At 38.7% G+C, this 18,053-nt stretch overlaps 2 protein-coding genes across 2 annotated transcripts; one reads left to right on the top strand and one right to left on the bottom strand.

Moving 5' to 3' along the window:
- The first annotated feature begins 5,116 nt into the window (after window positions 1–5,116).
- Window positions 5,117–6,641, top strand: ttc36 (tetratricopeptide repeat domain 36). The gene is made up of 3 exons (XM_085131319.1): window positions 5,117–5,290; window positions 5,497–5,685; window positions 6,299–6,641. Exons 1-3 carry the CDS (start codon window positions 5,185–5,187, stop codon window positions 6,565–6,567), a joined length of 564 nt encoding a protein of 187 aa, XP_084987445.1. The 5' UTR covers window positions 5,117–5,184; the 3' UTR covers window positions 6,568–6,641.
- Window positions 6,642–6,679: 38 nt separating this feature from the next.
- On the bottom strand, window positions 6,680–11,438 carry LOC146503711 (F-box only protein 40). The gene is made up of 4 exons (XM_085131320.1): window positions 11,414–11,438; window positions 11,194–11,226; window positions 9,216–11,081; window positions 6,680–7,604 (listed from the first exon to the last, which is right to left on the bottom strand). The coding sequence occupies exons 2-4, from the start codon at window positions 11,194–11,196 to the stop codon at window positions 7,422–7,424; spliced, it is 2,052 nt and encodes a 683-aa protein (XP_084987446.1). The 5' UTR covers window positions 11,197–11,226; window positions 11,414–11,438; the 3' UTR covers window positions 6,680–7,421.
- Between the last annotated feature and the right edge of the window lie 6,615 nt (window positions 11,439–18,053).

The following is an 18,053-nucleotide window of genomic DNA, read 5'->3' as shown; positions in this document are numbered from 1 at the left end:
CCACTAATGTTTTTTTTTTATTTGCTATGTTTTATTTACAGTATTGGAAATGATAGTTTATATTGCAAAGTACAGCAAATTTCTGCTATTGATGTTAAACGATACTATAGGGCAGGGGTCACAGTTGGCACGCGAAGGGTTAACTGATGGCACGACCGTAGCTGGACTGGCCATCAGGCATACGGGCATTTGCTTGGTGGCCCAGTGACTTTTTTTTCAACTTTGTAACGGTATAAACAATGAAAGGTGGTGGATTGGCCAGATGCTGGCCGGTGTGTAAAAATAACTCAGTTGTTTGGTGGTTTCTATGGCAGAGCTTCCACAGATTTAGTAAAATTAACAAGTGGTGGAGGCCAGCAGGTGGATAAGGGAAAGGGGAGGCAGGAGGAGGAGAGACCGAGGCAGCCGCCGGTCCGAGTGTCAGGTGAACTGAACTTCAGGTAAGAAGTTATGACCTGCAGTCTATCTGGGTCAGATATAAACCAAGTTTAGGTGTAGTTTATTTTTTTGTTGCTCTGACTTTTTACAGTCAGTTACAATAACTTGTACTGCGTACTAGCTAGCATGACGGAGTTTCTATAGAGCTGGGCGGGTGCTATGATGTGACTGAAAGTGAACTTTATTTTATTCATAAGGTTCGTTAGTAGAGTTGCCAACCGTCCCGTAAAAAACGGAATCGTCCCACATTCAGAGAAATTATTATGCGTTTCATGTTGAGCTGAGAAGGGCCGCAGTTTGTCTAGGATGGAAAAAGACACAAAGGTGGATTTATTCTGTCGTTACGCTGCATAGCTGCCTCTTCTTCATTCTCCCCCCTCTCTCTCCTGTTGCTACAATGCATTTTTTGGGACTTTCAGGTGTATGGACCAATGTTTTATTTTCTGATCAAACCAGAAATCTTTAATGAGCAGCTAGATTTGTCTCGCATTAACTGGCTGAGTTAATGCCAGTTAATGCAGCATCGAAGCAGCTGGAATCCATAGCTGTGCGTGTTCATGGAGCTTGCATTTTCACCTGCTGGACATCACTACCTGACAAGTTTAACTGTCTTCAGAACATTGCAGAGGCCTTATTGACAGTATTTGGCTCCACATATCTGTGTGAGCAGATTTTCTCTCACATCAGTGTCCTCAGGTAGCCGTCTGAATGCTGGACACTCGGAGACCTGTGTCTCTGAGTGGGAGACCAGAGATCAGATTAACATGTGTGTCTCTGTATTAACAAACATGCCATATTGGCTTAGTTTATTTTTCTTATCTTTGTTGTGAGGAGACCATAAATAGCATTTGTATTTTCTGTTGTACAGTTTATTTGCTGTTATGGAGTTCTTGTTATGGATTTGTTTCAAAATAGCTGATAACTCTTTGCTGATAGCTGCCAACATCTGCAAACAAATATAATTCTATAAAGTGGTTCTATATATTGTGTAACTGTTCATATAGAGCGTTATTAAATTTATTGCTAATGCAATCATATGGCACACTGACTTCTGAGGAAATTTTAAATGGCACTCGCCATCAGAAAGGTTGCCTACCCCTGCACTAAACATATGGAACCACTAACAGAAAAATAAAATAAGAAGTCACTAACACAGAGATGAGGACTGAACACAAGACAGAGGAGACAGGAAGGAAAGAGAGACTAACAAACCTGAAGAGTAGAGGTGCAAATAATAAAACAACAGGAAAACATGATCAATCAAAGTGGTAATGAAATTCATGAACACAAGGAAACACAAAAAACTATTTAACTATTAAAACAAACAAACAACAAATATAATCCACTTTCAAAACTAAAAGAAATTATAAACCAACCAAAACTCCAAACTCTGTGTCACTGGCCCACACTGCTCTTTTGCCAGTACATTAAGTACCATAGATTAGCAGAGCTTGTATTGCTCAATTTAGTATTTCTGAAAGCCCTTTGATGACAATTATAAATGTTGAGAAGGTCAGAACTGTAGTAAAACTTTTGTGCCCCAATGTGGGTACATGTGGTTAAAGGATCATTACTGTGGTACCAGCCTGTACTACAACTGAAGGTTCTGGGAAACTTTCGGTTGTACCACTTTACAGCAACTTTACCAAGTACCTAGACTGGATTGGTACGTATATAGTACTTTTGTTACTCTAATTAAACACTGAAAGTTCTTTTTACCTTATCATCTACACATTCATAGGGCTTCAATTCTATGCCTAAGCATCTTGTTTAACATGTATAGACTAGAGATAGCACAATACCACTTTTTTATGTCCGATACCGATATCATATATTTGGATATCGGCCGATACCGATATGAATCCGATATAGTGTGTTTTTTAATCAATAAAACAGTTTTTTTTAATATCTTGCTGCATTTTGTATAAGTTCAAACTCAAGTTTAAAAACAAACAAACACTAAAGCTATTCTGTTATACCTGTATGTAAAATACTTTGAACAATACTGATCAATCTAATAAATTAAACCTACTCCATCTTTCCTATTCTGGTATTTTAAAGAGTAAGCAACCTAACTAATAGGGCTGCAAACTCCCAGCAAAAAATAAAAATAAAAAATAGGGAACCACCCCCCACCTCATGATGCTTGACCGATGTAATCAACTTTAATTTGATGCAGTGTGAAAAAAATGCACAGAAATCAATAATTTTTCAAGAATAATTAAATAGATTCAACATCCTTCTTCAACAGAACTGCAGACTGCACAGATCATACCTTCCAAAAGGAAAAAGTACTATAGCTTACTAGGGTATATTAGACTTAATAGTCACTATATACAGTAATGGACTTCTATACATTTTACATCAGATTAAAACTTTGGGTGTAAGATTCAGATAATTATTTATTAAAAGCTAGACATTTTAAATAAAAGAAAAGTGTGTCTTTGTGCCCCCCTTTTCCCTGTTCATGCCCTATCGGCCCCCCTGGCTAAACTTTGCTAGATCCGCCCCTGCACAGTTACCAGCGGTCAGCGACATAGAAAAAGATCCTGGTGTAGAAAGTAATATTAAATAAATTCTAACAACAGCTTATCAAGCTTAAACGTGCTGCTGTTGTTCAGCCGCTGGTTTCCTCTTTCTGGCGCGAAGTGGGCCAAATACAAAGAAGAGAGACGGACTCGCGACAGAAAAGCCGATCAGCTGATCATTAATCAGTTTCACGATTGAAGTAGCAGCAGGAGGAGAGGGAGGGAAAGAGGCAGTTGCTCCATATATCGGTTGCTAAGCTTAACGCTGGAACGCTTTACAAACATTCAGAGATGAACTTACACACTTGCTTTACTTCTCTCTGGGATAACTTCCTCGGAGATGAAACGCCGGTTGGGTAGCGAGGCTCAAAATGCTGAACCAGACCCCGACAGGTCTTGCACCCCACAGCTGCTCTATCACGTGATGCATACTGCTCCGAGTGCTACGGTTATGAGCTGAGTTATGCCATGTTGCAAGTTTTGTGAGGTGCTTTTTTGATATTTAATGGATCGGATTACATTTTTTATTTCTCTCTGATATCCGATCCAGTAATTTAGGTCAGTATCGGACCGATACTAATATCGGATTAGTCCGTCTATAGTATAGACTAGCATAAATGCATCAGGGGCTATTCGGGGTATATTATCTTTTGCAAGGATGCTTCAATATGCAAACTGGAAGAGATGGGATCAAAACACCAACCTTATGATTAACAGACAACCCACTGTACTTCTTGAGTTACACTCACCACAAACATGTATCGGAACTTGTTGAAATTGCACTAAATGCAAACGTTTACATAGCTTCTTTACATCAAAAATGAGTTATTATGCAATTGTTTTATTTCTCTACGCAGTAATTTGAGATATACTAAGAGAAGTACTAAAATAAAGTATAAATGATATGATAAAAGCAGCACAAAGGAGCAGCAATGATATTAATAATCACATACAATAAAGCAACATTTTTTCTTTAGAGGTATAAGAGCTCAGTTACCTGTAGAGAGCACAAGGAGAGTGATTAACAGAACCATCATAGATATTTTTACTGATGGTTCTCAGTTTTCAAATACGCAAGTTGATCAATGTGTATATATACTTTGGTGCAGACATTGCTAAGTGCAGGAACATCTGCAAGCAGTAGGGATGATAGGCAACTATAGCTTCTGATCTGTGTGGTTGCGGCATCATCTTCCTTCCTTCCTGTATTACTGTGTTTTTAGTACCACAAACAACTTACTAGAGCTTTCTGAGAAACAACCTCTTGCACAAAATCCACAAACACCCAAATGTGTCTACGCAAGGGTCTCATGTTTTTTACATGAGTTTTTTTCTGTGTTTTTGAGACTAAAATCAAATTATCAGTGGGATTTGATTTTCCTGGAAAAATTGAATAAATTGAATAAAATGAACAGTAAATTTTGGGGCGATAAATTGTTCAAAAATTTAGCAAACCAAAGGAAAATAAAAGCACTCAGTATTTGTTGTAATGGTTATTATTTTATGATAAAGTCCTATGGCCAGCCACTTTATTAACTAAATCCTGGTCACTTAATTTGGCACACCTGTGTGCATTCACCTGTGGCCACTTTATTGGGTACACCTACAGTCTTATAAAGTAGCCACTTTGCCACTCGTGGCAACAGTTTGTGTGGTTAATAAAATGGCCCACCATGGATAGAGTATGCTTATGGGCAAATCAAACAAGCAAACAAAAACTATCATATAAAACATTTCTAGGGTTATTCTGTCTCCTTCTACCAAAACAACAAGAGTCAAATGAAGCCAGGCCAACTGTAGAGTGTTTTATAGAGGGGTTGAAAGAGACACTAAACATATGTGAACGTGTCATGATATAAAGCAAACACATACAATCATGATAAAAATGAATCTTGATAATATACGAACTGTAATAAAAGTGAACAATAAGAGTTTTTCCAATGTTCACAGACCTCCAGTTTATTTTGGTGTACTTTTGTCTGTGCTGTGCGGTATGCAGTTTTTACTGGCCTGCATTTTTTAGTTAACAGGATGCAGATGTATTTAGTGCCAGAAAATCTCAAAGTCCACCTCTGCTTCCGCCCCCTTCTCTGATTGGCTGATAGAAATGGCAAAGGTTAGGGGAAGAAGAAATCTCTGTCCTGCTGTAATTTTGGTGCAATGATTTTTTCTTCCTGTCTTTCTCTCCTTGTTTTGCAGACACCAGTAAGACAGTAAGATGGCCTCGGCACATGACAGAGCTGTACTCCAGGCTATATTCAACCCCACCACCCCCTTTGGAGACATTCCCGGCGTAAACCAAGAGGAGGAATTAATTGATGATGGTGAGAATGAGCTTCTGACTGGTGTGTCTCAACATATCATGTCACAGTATATTTAATTCATTTGAACACATTCCTTTTCTGGGCTGCGAAAAACATGACATTGTAATCCAAACTGATTTCCGAGTGACATTTCTCTGTTTTCCTTTCCACGGTACCTGTCAATTGAGTTTGAGTCCTTTTTCAACCTGTTTATCTCCTCCTGCCAGACAGTGGCTTTGACAGAGAGTTGCTGAAGCAAGTGAAAGAGCTGGAGATGCGGGGTGTCTCAGCAGCAGAGACTGGGGATTTACAAACTGCGCTTCAGCTGTTCAGCCAGGCAATCCAGATCCTTCCTCAGCGAGCCTCTGCCTATAACAACCGGGCACAGGCCCTGCGACTGAAGGGGGACACAGCAGGTATGTGCAACAAATTCAATAATAACCCTTTCCAGAGATGCCACGGTGTGCCAACTTATCAGACTGCCGAGTCTAAGGCCAGCGTGAATACCGGAGCTTTGTCTAGCTGATGCACTTTGTCAACAGCGATGGTGCTCTGAGAGTGTGTTGTTTGGTTGCTTTTACCTGCTGCCTGACATAAGAAGGGCAGGTTTGTAGGCAAAAATAACAGTCCTTGACTCACTAACAAAACTGACTAGCACTAATGACTAGCATGTCACTAGCAAAACTAACTGCATATTTCTAAAAGAACGTCTATTCATCTGAAAGTCATTGTTAAGTGTTGTTGAACCAGTAGAACAAGGATATTACTAATACATATAAAGCTTTTGAATGGATAACGTTCGGTTATGAGCAGTTTACTTGAGTATGACTTTTTGTTTTTTCCTCATTATTTGATTTCCACAGTACTTGAGAGAAAAGTAGTTCAAGCACATTTCAGCTGTGTTTATCAGAATGAATTTCTCAGTAGCCTGACCCAAAGCCAAAGCTGAGTATCTTAGAACATCATGGCCTAAAAAAAAATTCAACTTTCCAGACATGTGTTTGGTTCACGGTGTTGTTCTCTTCGCAGGAGCCCTGGGGGATCTGGACCAAGCGATTGCTCTGAGCGGCAGCACTGGGCGTACTGCCTGCCAGGCGCTGGTGCAGCGAGGCCTTTTACATAGACTAGCACGCCAGAATGATGAAGCCAGAGCAGATTTTGAAAAAGCAGCTGCACTTGGAAGTGAATTTGCTCGACAACAGGCTGTGGTCCTTAATCCATATGCTGCCCTGTGTAACAAAATGCTGTCAGAGGTGATCAGCAAACTGCGCAACCCTGAAACATCTGACATGCAGTGATGTAAAACATTAGGTGTTCGTCTTCTCTGAAAGTCTGAAATCAATAAATTAACCTTTTTATGATGTTCTTTAAATTCTGTTCATTGTGCTGCTTTAAAAAAAAAGTCCAGAATCCAGCTAAAAATCACATTTATTCACACATGCAGATCACACTTATTTCAAACAGAGTTGTTCTCATCACAAAGCAGGCACTGTTGTATTTTATTAAATATGACACATGCAGCATGTGATGTAATCTCCAGCATTAAAATGCCAAATCATACCATTTGATACAGATGGGATACTTAAGTTTTTATCCACTAGATGTCAGTCTTGTCATACTGAAACAGTCATCAGCGTTTCCTCTTCCTCGATTTTTCTTTCAAACATTGCCTTTCACCATAAGAATGAAATATGCTGGAACAAACAGCACTTGTCATCTCAGTCATGCCAAATGGTTCATCTAATATCAAGAGGATGTTCCCCAGGCAAAACATGCCGAAATGCGAAAATTCGAAATGTGAAAAAGTCTTTTAGCATTCATGTTTCTCTCCACACTACACTGCATGACAAGATCCATCTCAGAGAATTTTGCACACCAACGAGAAAAATGATCTGAGTAAATGCTTAAAAAAAAAAAAAGATGATTACATCACCAAGATATCCTGTTACACTAAATTATTCTTATTTCTAATATACGACAGATTGTCTTTCTGCAGGGCTTTAACACACTGCAGCTCTGTTTTTATACAGCAGCTCTACATGCGGAGGCTTTTTCCACTTTTCAGATGAGTGCATACATGTTACGTCTCAGTGATTTCAAACAAGGCATAACTCGTGTTGTGGTCGGCCCGCTGTGCTCTGAAACGTGAGCATTATCTTTTATGCTTCAGTTTCCCATGTTTGTCTCTGACCTCTCCCAGGCAGGGTAAAGCCACCGGCTCAGTGCGATCTTCTCTCTGGTAGAAGGAGCAGGTTCCCAGGTGATTTGACATGGAAGGAATATCGCTGAAGCTCCATCTGTCCACAGAGGAAAACTGAGAGCTGAATTTCCAAACCTGTAAAACAAAGAGGCAGAATTGAAGGAGGTGTGGGAGGCTGTCATGGCATCTATCAACTGTTTTGCAGCTACAGTATACTGCGATGAGGAGGAATGTATTTTTAAATACCATGGAATCTAGATCACATAATACTTTTATCCCATGTTAGGGCATGGTGTTATTTCTGCTTTGATCCGTGACAAATGTATACAAATTATGCAATTCATCTGAGAGCAAATACCCAGCTGTTGCTTACACAGTCTTATTAACATCCAATGTTTCCATGAATGATCACATATCTGACTTGTTATGGTAGCACTCTGTTTACTGGCAGCAAAGCCTCAGGCCATTCCACATCACTGATGTCATCGGCATGCTCTTTGTCTCATGATCACTGCAGTACAGAGATAGTCAATGCAAAAATATACACACGTGTATTGATAGTGTTTTTTGCTTCATTAGCTCCAGCAGAGGGGCTTTGATCACACGTTTGTTAGCAGGAAAACTACTTAGTGTAGCTAAAAAATTATGAAAGCAAGTACAACCAAATTACAACTGAAAAATAGATGTCTTATCTATCCCACCTTCATTTTCACTGCTCACCAACAACAAGTCTTTTTTTTTTACCAGCGTATTTAATTTGATCTTCAACAAATCTGGGACATTATAGTTGTGTTCTCAGTCAAACGATTTTAATTATTTCATGTTGTTAGAACTCCCTAGCTGCCAAATTCAGGTATTTCTGTAAACTACCAAAATTCTTTAATAATAATGATAAGCAGGCATCTACAGAGCCTGAAAAAGTTCTGCACAGCTCAACGTTTGTCCTGAAGAGATGGCACTTTAATGAAACATGCATTTAAATTTCCACAGCTCAGTGTTCATAAATCTGAACCACTTAAAATGTGAACCCTTTACTCAGTTCTAATAATTCCAGAGAGGATTTAGTTAATTTCCGGCTCCAGTACCAACAGGCATCCTTGTGGGGTAGTGGCCTGAGCCACCAAGCTAGCTAACTGTGTGACTTTAACCGGGGTTCAATTCTAGTTGTCGTAGGTGAACCTCTAATAATGCCCAATTACAATCGCCTTATTTTTCTTTATATGCTATGTAGTGCTATTTTTTTGTTGTTTCTTCTGTTGCTGTTAATTACCAAACCATTGCTTGGACACCAACGTCAGGAAAGAAAACTAAATTTCATTTCCTTGTGGTTCCTGACCTTAGAAGAAGCTGATATTTTGCAAGGACACAGACAAAGGCAGTAAATCTCCAGGGTCTGATTCAGTGGGAACTCAATAACTGTTGCCAACACAACTGCGGCTCAGTTTGTAATATTGTTAGAGAGGACTATTGAGAGTCAGGAGTGTTTACAGTGCAGCTGCTGTCATACTGTATGAATGACTCAGATTTTCCAGTGAAAGTTAATAGAATGATGCCAGGTACTAAAGGGAAACTGATAGAGAAGTTTGACATGATGTAAATAAATAGAAATGGTAAAACAATATGGTGCACACACTTATCTGTGAATGCAATCAAATTTACAGGTCAGGGAATAAAGTGACTATAACAAAAAAAAAAGCCACATTTGCAAAAGAAAACCAATATATCTAGATAAATAAGAATACTTGCTTTCTTTTGGCAAATCCAGGAACTTCCTTCACTGGAGTGTTTCTTTTTCTCCCACTTGAGGGAAACCATCCCTCTCTCCTGCAGCAATGTGGCACACACCTCTCTCAATAGATGGGAGACTTGGGACAACTGAGACAATGTAAAACTGTCAAGGTAACCAGCAATATGCTGAATGATCTCCAAAGGAAGGCTGCTTAGGGGATCCAGATTTCGTGCATCATTCCTTTGAGGACTGAAGGTTTTCCCACCTGCACAGAGTGATGAATTGGCTTTTGGTTGGAGTACCAGAGTGCTGCCATCTTTGGAGAACTTAACTATTGCTTCCTGACCTGTTGGGTGAAACCTCATCTGGGTGAAAGTACAACCAAGGTATGCTAAAGGGCAACGCTGCTGAAACCAGCCGTTTAGAGAGGCTTGTATGTCAGAATGCACGTTCTTGAAGTGAAAGCAGTATTCATCACGGCGAAAGTAGTGGCCACACATGTAGCTGAAGGCTGAACTTGTTTTGTTGTGTCTTCTAGTGACAGATTCTGCTTCGATGTATAAATAAAGACGACAAGGTTTACCTGCTACGACATCAGCTAAGGAATCATCTTGCTTGAAGGGAGCAGAAGAAAAGATGTACGTTTGTGTTCCTATATCTGTGTAAAGACCATCTGTCGACACACTCTCTGAGATCGAATGTCCCTTCAGTTCCTTTTCCAGGGAGCACAGAAGTGTTGTGCTAACCTCTTCACACTTTGGAAGATTCTCAATTGAAATGCCCAGATCTGAAGTGTCAACACTCTGGTGTGTGGTTTGGGCCTTGCGCGAGGGGTCTTTCAAGTGATTGCGCTTTGCTCGATAGCTGGTAGGCACATTAAATGTTCGGACGCTTTTCACCTCAATAGGCTCCAGACTCCCATAGACAAAATCCTTTTCTCTTGGTGTGCAAGCAGCAAGTTGCCCAAAGTTAATCAGCATTACCCCATTGTGCACCAGATACATATTATATTCTGCAATGTTGACTTCTTTGCCTAAACGCTCAAGGACCCCATCTTGCCATGGTGCAAGGCCAGTGGCACCGTCCATGGTTCTGGCAGTTACAGGACATTCTCCACCCTGGTGTATTTCTTTCTGACTCTTTGATGATTCTTGGTCCTCCTTTTCTTTTCCTTTTTCCCCCTTATTCAGGTTTTTGATGGTTTGCTTGCATCCCTCCTTCTCCTTATTGAATATTTTCTCCCAAGAGCTATAATTTTGAATACTTGTCACATCCGTGCACTTTGCCAAAGTATCTCTCTCCTCTTGACTCAGTTCTTCGTCCAACTTGCCGTTTTCTGTATATTCACCACCATCTAAAGAACAGCAAGCGTTATCTGCAGGACTGTTGATCCCAGCAGCAATGTTTTGCACGGCAGAATCCTCCAATATCAACTCGGGAAAAATGTTCTTCATTTTGATTGATTGAAACAGCTGCTCTTGGTCCCTATGAGCCATAGCAACATCAAGATTTTCCTCAGTGTTTACCACAGGGTTTTCAGAAACATTTCTATAAAAGGTCAGGTCAGTTTCTGAAATAGGCCAGCGGTTCCACTCCTGAGAGCAACAGACCAAGCTGGCAGGACAGACCTCTAAGTGTTTGGCCAGCCTGTGGCGCAGCATGGTGAGAGGACAGCCATAATAAACATTAAGGCAAGGGACTAGCTCATTAGGACAGAGAAGCTGGTGTTCTTCTTGCTTGCACATGTGGAGGCTTGCACCACAGTTTTTGTGACATTTTACGACTATGCATGAAACAGAGGTCTGCGCAGGGACTTGACAGTGGACATTGTAACACTTGTCACAATGCTTATGATAGCCCATTGGCATCTTCATGCTTTTTACCTAATGAGAGAAATAACCCAGCACAGAAGGTAGTAACAGTAGTAACAGTTTCAAGTAGAGTAAGACTTAAAAATTTCTAATAGTTTTAAAAAGTGAAAATTACTTTACATACCATTTTGGCTTAAGAACACAGCAGTGTGATCATCTAAGAACAAGTTAAACCAGAAACATGTTTACAGTCACATGCTGACCAAAAAACTGAAATTCACAACTGATAAGTTGAATTATATGTTCAGGTTAAAAAGAAAAAAAAATATGAAAACCACAAATCTCAAAGTTTTTCTTTGAAAAAAAGCAATAAGAGTGGAGACAATAAGAGAAATATTTCTCACCCTTTGTTCCTTTGTTCACTGGCACCTCTGAATAACCTCTGCACTGTGTCTGGACAATATAAATAGACACAACAAAGGGGCAGACAGGCCAGTGGGACGGGGCACCATTGTCGCACAGCCATTAAGAGCCAAGGTCAAGTTACAGTCTCTACCACTGCTTCACACTGAGAGGGTGATAATAAAAGCAGGTCCTGCACATTCTTAAAAAAAAGTTACCCTGTGCTTAAAAACATAAACATTTCAACTTGTCTGATTTACTGAGTTTCTAACACTCTAATGTTAAAACTTTATAATTCTATTCCCACTGATTGAACTTATTTGTTTTGATTTCCTTTCAAAATAACATATTCCATAACTGAATGAGTAAATGACTTAATAAATATTTTTTAGTTGATTTTATAGATGGGTGGCATCTAAAATACCAAATCAGTTTTTAGATTCATTAAAGTTTTTTTTTCAGTGATTATTTAATTAATCAAAATTTGAACAATGCAGTGTGTTGGGTTAGGTTAGGCTCATGTCATGTCTTCCACTAGGTGTCACTCACACACTTTCAGAAACTCTACCAATGTTTCGCCAGCCAATTCTTACTACATATTAGTTGCATTTACAAAGAGAACAGAACATACTGTGTAGAGGTTTTCTGTCCCATCTCAACAGAAGGAGATAAAACAGGAAGCCAAGGCCGTCACTTAGGCGCCGTAAGATAGAAAGAATATGGTTTAGGCTTTATGGCCCTGGGAAGAAGCTATAAGAGTAACTGTTAGATACTTCGAGATGTTGCCAGACACCCTCCTGTGCACATCTCCTGTCTCTCCTCCATGCTCAAAGTGTTGTATGGAATAATGAGAATCGTATGGAATAAAGAGATTGTTGATTGAGCATTTATACACCGAGTGTTACTCTTCCTTCAGCCCAAAGATCAAAGAATTGGGGTATTTAACACTATACAAATTTTATTGATGTTTTTCGAGGCTTTTTGAACTGGAAACTGATGCAGTTGTGGGAAACATGGTTCTGTCGGGAATCATCTTCATGAAACAAAACACTGGTTTAATAAATCAAAACTAATCCACTCTAAAAGTCTAGTAAGCAGTAGATCCAAATAGTGCATATTTGAAAATGTTTACATTGTTGACATACATGGCAGCTCTTATTAAAAAAAGTAAAGATCTGGTTTTCTGTGTCACCTCCCCCATTCTCTTTCAGAAATACTGTGCTATGGTACAAATTGGGGGACATTAATCTTGTTAACTAACTCTAACTAATTACACTCATTCAAAATGAGACTGGTGGAACTACCCTTTTTTATTTAACAGCATCATCCTATAAACATCTACTGACACCTGTTTTCCACCCTTTATTAAATGTGCTGTAGACTGAATTTCACAACTGGCATCTGGAAGTTTGGAAGTTTATTTTTTCTTTCCACCTGGCACAGATTACAATGCACAGCTTATCAGAGGCAGCTGGTTCACTCTCTATAGGCTCTGCAATCAGCATACATTACATCGAGCAAGAGACAGAAAGAAAAAGAGAGAAAGAAAGCCTACTCTAAGTAAAATTACTTTTTGCAACAGAACAGCAGCACAGCTCAGACTGGAGTTAGATTAGTTGATTCATGTCTGAAAATTGCTTCCAGTTGAGTGCAGAAATGATTTATCAGCTTTGTAAAATTGCTTGAAAATTTACTAAAACTCTTTTAAATAAAATTCAATCAAATTAAAACTTTGATCGTTGCATTGTTCCCCAGCATTTAGAGTAAGAAAATGCTTTTTATTTTGTCTCTGCACATTGCTGGTGATGTGATTTTCTGTGCTGCACCGTGGAACGACCGGAAACTGTAATTTGAAGGTTAAAAAAAATAATTTGCATAATCCAGTCTGTGTTTTCAGTCACATCTGTGTTTTTAAAAACAAACACCAGGTTTAGATATTTTGATTTCTGGCATAAAGTTGGTGGAAAAAATAATAAATCAACACCTTCCTCATTAGTGTTTATTTAATATATGCCCGAAGCCAGCAGCTGGTTATGGTAATTTAGCATAAAGACTGAAATAGAAAGACTGGCTCTGTCACAATATCTAGCTATTGGCACCTGCAATTTTCAATAATTGCCACACTCTCTTCACTATCTTGTTCTTAGTTGAATTTTTTCCCTTCTTGATTTTTTTTGCACAGATTTTCACACATGTGTAAGATAAATGAATTTTAATTTTAGACAAAGATAACCTGAGTAAATGAACTTTTTAAACAGTGAGTTCATATATTAACTGAAAGACACCCAAACCTACCTGGACCCAGGTGAAAAAGTAATTGCCCTTAAATCTAATAACTAGTTGGGCATCCAGACTTTGACTAGACCACTAATTAACACTTTTTCAAGGCTTTGTAGTGTCTTTGTTTGTTTGTTTCATTTTTTGTTTTGTTCGTTAGTTTTTAAAGTTTTTATGTGACCAATGGGAAAATTAAAAACAACATCCCAATCATGTTTTCAAAAAATGTAATTTTCATAGTCTCATCAGTCTCTTCTTTACTAATGGATGTGGTCACTGTCAAAGATATAATTTCCAATGACGCAGCTGGAAGGCAGCTGTAGAATGGGCCCAGTCAACATAATTATCAAAATTGCATTACATGGCATGCATATGTATTCATTACATTTAATATTGGAAGTATTTTAAAAATGTCACTATATGTTTAAGTCATGGTTCTGCCTTGTGAACCAAAGCCTAATTTATGCAGTTAAGTTTTTCTTATGAACTGAATTTTAGCTGCACATGCTAAGTCAGTTTGAACTGTGCTCATTAAAGGTTTTCTAAAACGTTTTGGTAGTGTTTGGCATACCAGTGTATTGTACTTCCTAACTGTGCTGTCATTTATGAAAAATGAGCACAAACCGCACAAACTATGTCACAGTTTGATGTTTGACATGCAGCACAGCACTATAAATTGAGTTAACCAAGCCAAGCAAAAAATAAAACAAAACATGGTGCTTCAAAGTAGAAGAAGGAGAGAAGACAAAACGATGAGAATATTTCCAGGACTTTGGACCTCAACAGCATTATCAATACTTTGTTCAGTAAGAAATGTTGAAAAATATACACTAATATGTGACCTTATAGTATCACCCCATTGGAGCGCTTCGCTCTCACACTGCAGGCTTACCTGTTGTTCCTAGAGTATTGAAATGTAGAATGCGAGGCAGAGCCATCAGTTTTCAGCCCCCTCTTCTATGGAACCAGCTTCCGGTTTGGATTTGGGAGACAGACACTATCTCTACTTTTAAGATTACGCTTAAAACATTACCTTTTGCTAAAGCATATAGTTAGGGCTGGACCAGGTGACCCTGAATCCTCCCTTAGTTATGCTGCAATAGGCGTAGGCTGCCGGGGGATTCCCATGATGCATTGAGTTTTCCTTTCCAGTCACCTTTCTCACTCACTATGTGTTAATAGATGTCTCTGCATTTAATCATACATGTTATTAATCTCTGTCTCTCTTCCACAGCATGTCTTTTATCCTTTCTTCCTTCTCTCTCCCCAACCGGTTGCAGCAGATGGCCCCGCCCCTCCCTGAGCCTGGTTCTGCCAGAGGTTTCTTCCTGTTTAAAGGGAGTTTTTCCTTCCCACTGTCACCAAAGTGCTTGCTCATAGGGGGTCATATGATTGCTGGATTTTTCTCTGTATGAATTATTGTTGGGTCTACCTTACAATAAAAAGTGCAATGAGGCAACTGTTGTTGTGATTTTCAGCACTATATAAATAAAATTGAATTGAACTGAACGTTTAGACATCTTTGTGAGGACAGAAAATTGGCACATCACTATACTTGAATTTGAAGGCATTTTTGAGGCTCAATATCTGGTTTTAGTGTCAGGGTTACAATTAGGTTATGGTTAGGTTTAGGCTAAGGGATAGAGCTGGGCCTTCATTTTCGATGGTTAGGGCAAGCAGCTTGAGAAAGCATTATGTCAATTAGATGTCTGATTAAGATATGAAAATAAGTGTGTGTGTTTGAGAGATATATCTAGAAGCTAGTCCTTTGGAAATAATTGTTGAATAAGTAATTTTGTAAATGAGTGTGCTTGTTTGGCACGGTGACCCATCCAGTCTGTCTGTGAGGATCTGTTGTTAATTGGAGTCTTGAGCATGGAACTCTTCTGTTCCATGCTTATAGGCTTTACAGTTGTCTTCATATTACTTTAGTTACACTAAATCTGTTTTAGGCTTGTGGTAGACAAGTTGAAGAAGATGATCCATGTTTATAGCATAAGCTTTAATAAATGTGTCCATCACCCAACTCCTGTATGTTGTCCATCATGCAGATGAAAAGCTGTGATGATGATACTGATATTGCTTTGTGATCTTATTTTTGCACTCACACAATGTGTATAAAAGAGAGATTGAGCAAGTAAGTGAGTTAGTAAGTAAGAGAGAGGGGTGAGAAGATGATAAGAGTGCACACCCTGCAGCCCAACACTCCCACTAGATCGCCTCAATGTAGAGATCAGGGATTCAGGAATGTCTAAGGATTTCCTCTGTTCAGTTGAAATATAGATGCCACTCAATAATATGCAATTTTGTGATAAATATTTTTCTTATTAACTAAAAGTTTTACTAAAGGTTTGCAAAACAATAAAATGTTTAACAGAACACTGAAGTCCCATTTAATGAAACTCATCTGAATACTCAGTTTGAGCTCTTATGCAACCTGGCAGCTCAAGAAGAAGATAATTGCAGCTTGTTCATTTTCTGTGGCATGGATTTGAACAATTCTGAGGCTGTGAGGTTAATGATTCATGGAAGCTCCATGTCATTTAACTCTAATTTAATGTTCTGAAATGTGACTGGACAGGTTTAAATGTTGAAAGCAAAAAAAAGTCAAACTTGATTAATATTGAAGACATTCAAAATCTGACAGCACACAGCAGGACTGCTGGAAGTATCGCAGGTTTCATGTTTTAAAATGAACGTTTGCTTGTTTTCACCAGCACATAAAACAGTGCAAACTTCTACTCTCTGTAGAACTTCCTATAAATCCCATCCATTGTTTGGACATTTTCACTTTTATTACCATTCTTCTTAAAGAATGACCCAATTCCGGGACCTCCATCTAGCTTATTATACCTGGTAAAACATATTAATGAGCCTAAACAACTGGGAATGCAGAAAGATGAATGTATTACTGTTGAAATTTCAAAGGCTCGGGAAACTGTTGGTACTGTTGGTGATTGTTACAGAGCGTGGCCTGGCATAAATAAGCTCTATGCTTTTTTGAAAATCAACTAAAGTGAAAACATGAGGTCTGTATTTAACTGTATTTTAACTTTTAGGCTGATAAACCCAAGACTTTTTGCAATGTCTGGAACTTACGGAAATATTCGGTTTCTCTTATGAATCTCTTAGTTAATTAGTTAAAGAGTGAATAAATTTTGTTTATTCTGTGATTCAGCGCTGAAGGAACATTCAAACTACACAAAGAAGGCACTTCTGTCTTTGAGGTGGCAGTGCTAACCACTACATTACAGTGCTGCATTACATTGCTTATATGAACAGATTTTTAGGTACACCTCAAATCATGTGTAAAATGCTATTTGAGATAAACTGCATTCATCACATGTGATAAAGCAGCACTTGTTCCCCTTCTGTGCCTGTCCAAGAAAGTATATTTCTTCATATATATATATATATATATACATACATACATACATATATATAGCTATGCTTTTTTTTTCAATTCAAAAAGTCTATTCAGTCTATTCAACTCATTAAACCATCTCCATCATTTTAATGTACTATAGTCTTTTTAACCTGACACTGCAAATTAGCTTGCAGCTGGAGGATACATTTAATAGTATGTGCCTTTGGGTGTGTATTATACTACGAAGCCCTTCTGGACGGCATATTGTAGCATATGGTCATCCCAAAATAGAAGAGAAAATGTCTATACTCAACTTCACACCTAGTTTTTACTTTCTCATTATACAGCCCCCCTACTCCCTTCCCACTTAATTAAGAAGGTGTCATACACATTTTCTTTTAAATCCCTCTCCAGTTCAGCTCTCCAGCCTCTTGTCGGATCTGACTGAGTAACGAGATGGTTTGCTAACCCTGACCAATGAACATGCAAATGTTTATAGCCATATCAATTTAGCTTCCGGCCTTTCTGCACCCAATATTCTGCTTTTAATTACGAAGACTAATTAAAAGTACCTTGTAATGAAGTCTGTGTAGGTTCCCCCCGGGGCAGGGTACTTTGTGTCATTTTGCATCATTAATGCAGAATAGGCTGAAGAATGACGAATTTTTAAAAGTTGTAAATGAGACATTTTACTCCACTTGTTCTCCTAATGTCTGGAGCTAATAACTGCAAAGAGAGGGAGGACACAGTGTAGAAGAAGTTTTCAGTACCAAGTCATTTCATGCCCAACATACAGCCATAATAAATGACAGATCATATACAGCAAAATTCATGAAAGAAGTAAAACAGTTGTTGTAGACAAGTTAAATAATAAAGTTCACTGAAGCCATTTATCACTTTGTCTCTTCCACAGATCTAAAATTTTCACACTATTGTATGCAGAGTTGTTAAAAATGACACACGGGGGGGGGGGGGGGGGGGGGTGTTCTTTGTTTGGC

This window comes from Neolamprologus multifasciatus, chromosome 14 (genome assembly GCF_963576455.1).
Source record: "Neolamprologus multifasciatus chromosome 14, fNeoMul1.2, whole genome shotgun sequence".
NCBI lineage: Eukaryota > Metazoa > Chordata > Actinopteri > Cichliformes > Cichlidae > Neolamprologus > Neolamprologus multifasciatus.
This window is presented reverse-complemented; position numbering and strand designations above follow the sequence as displayed.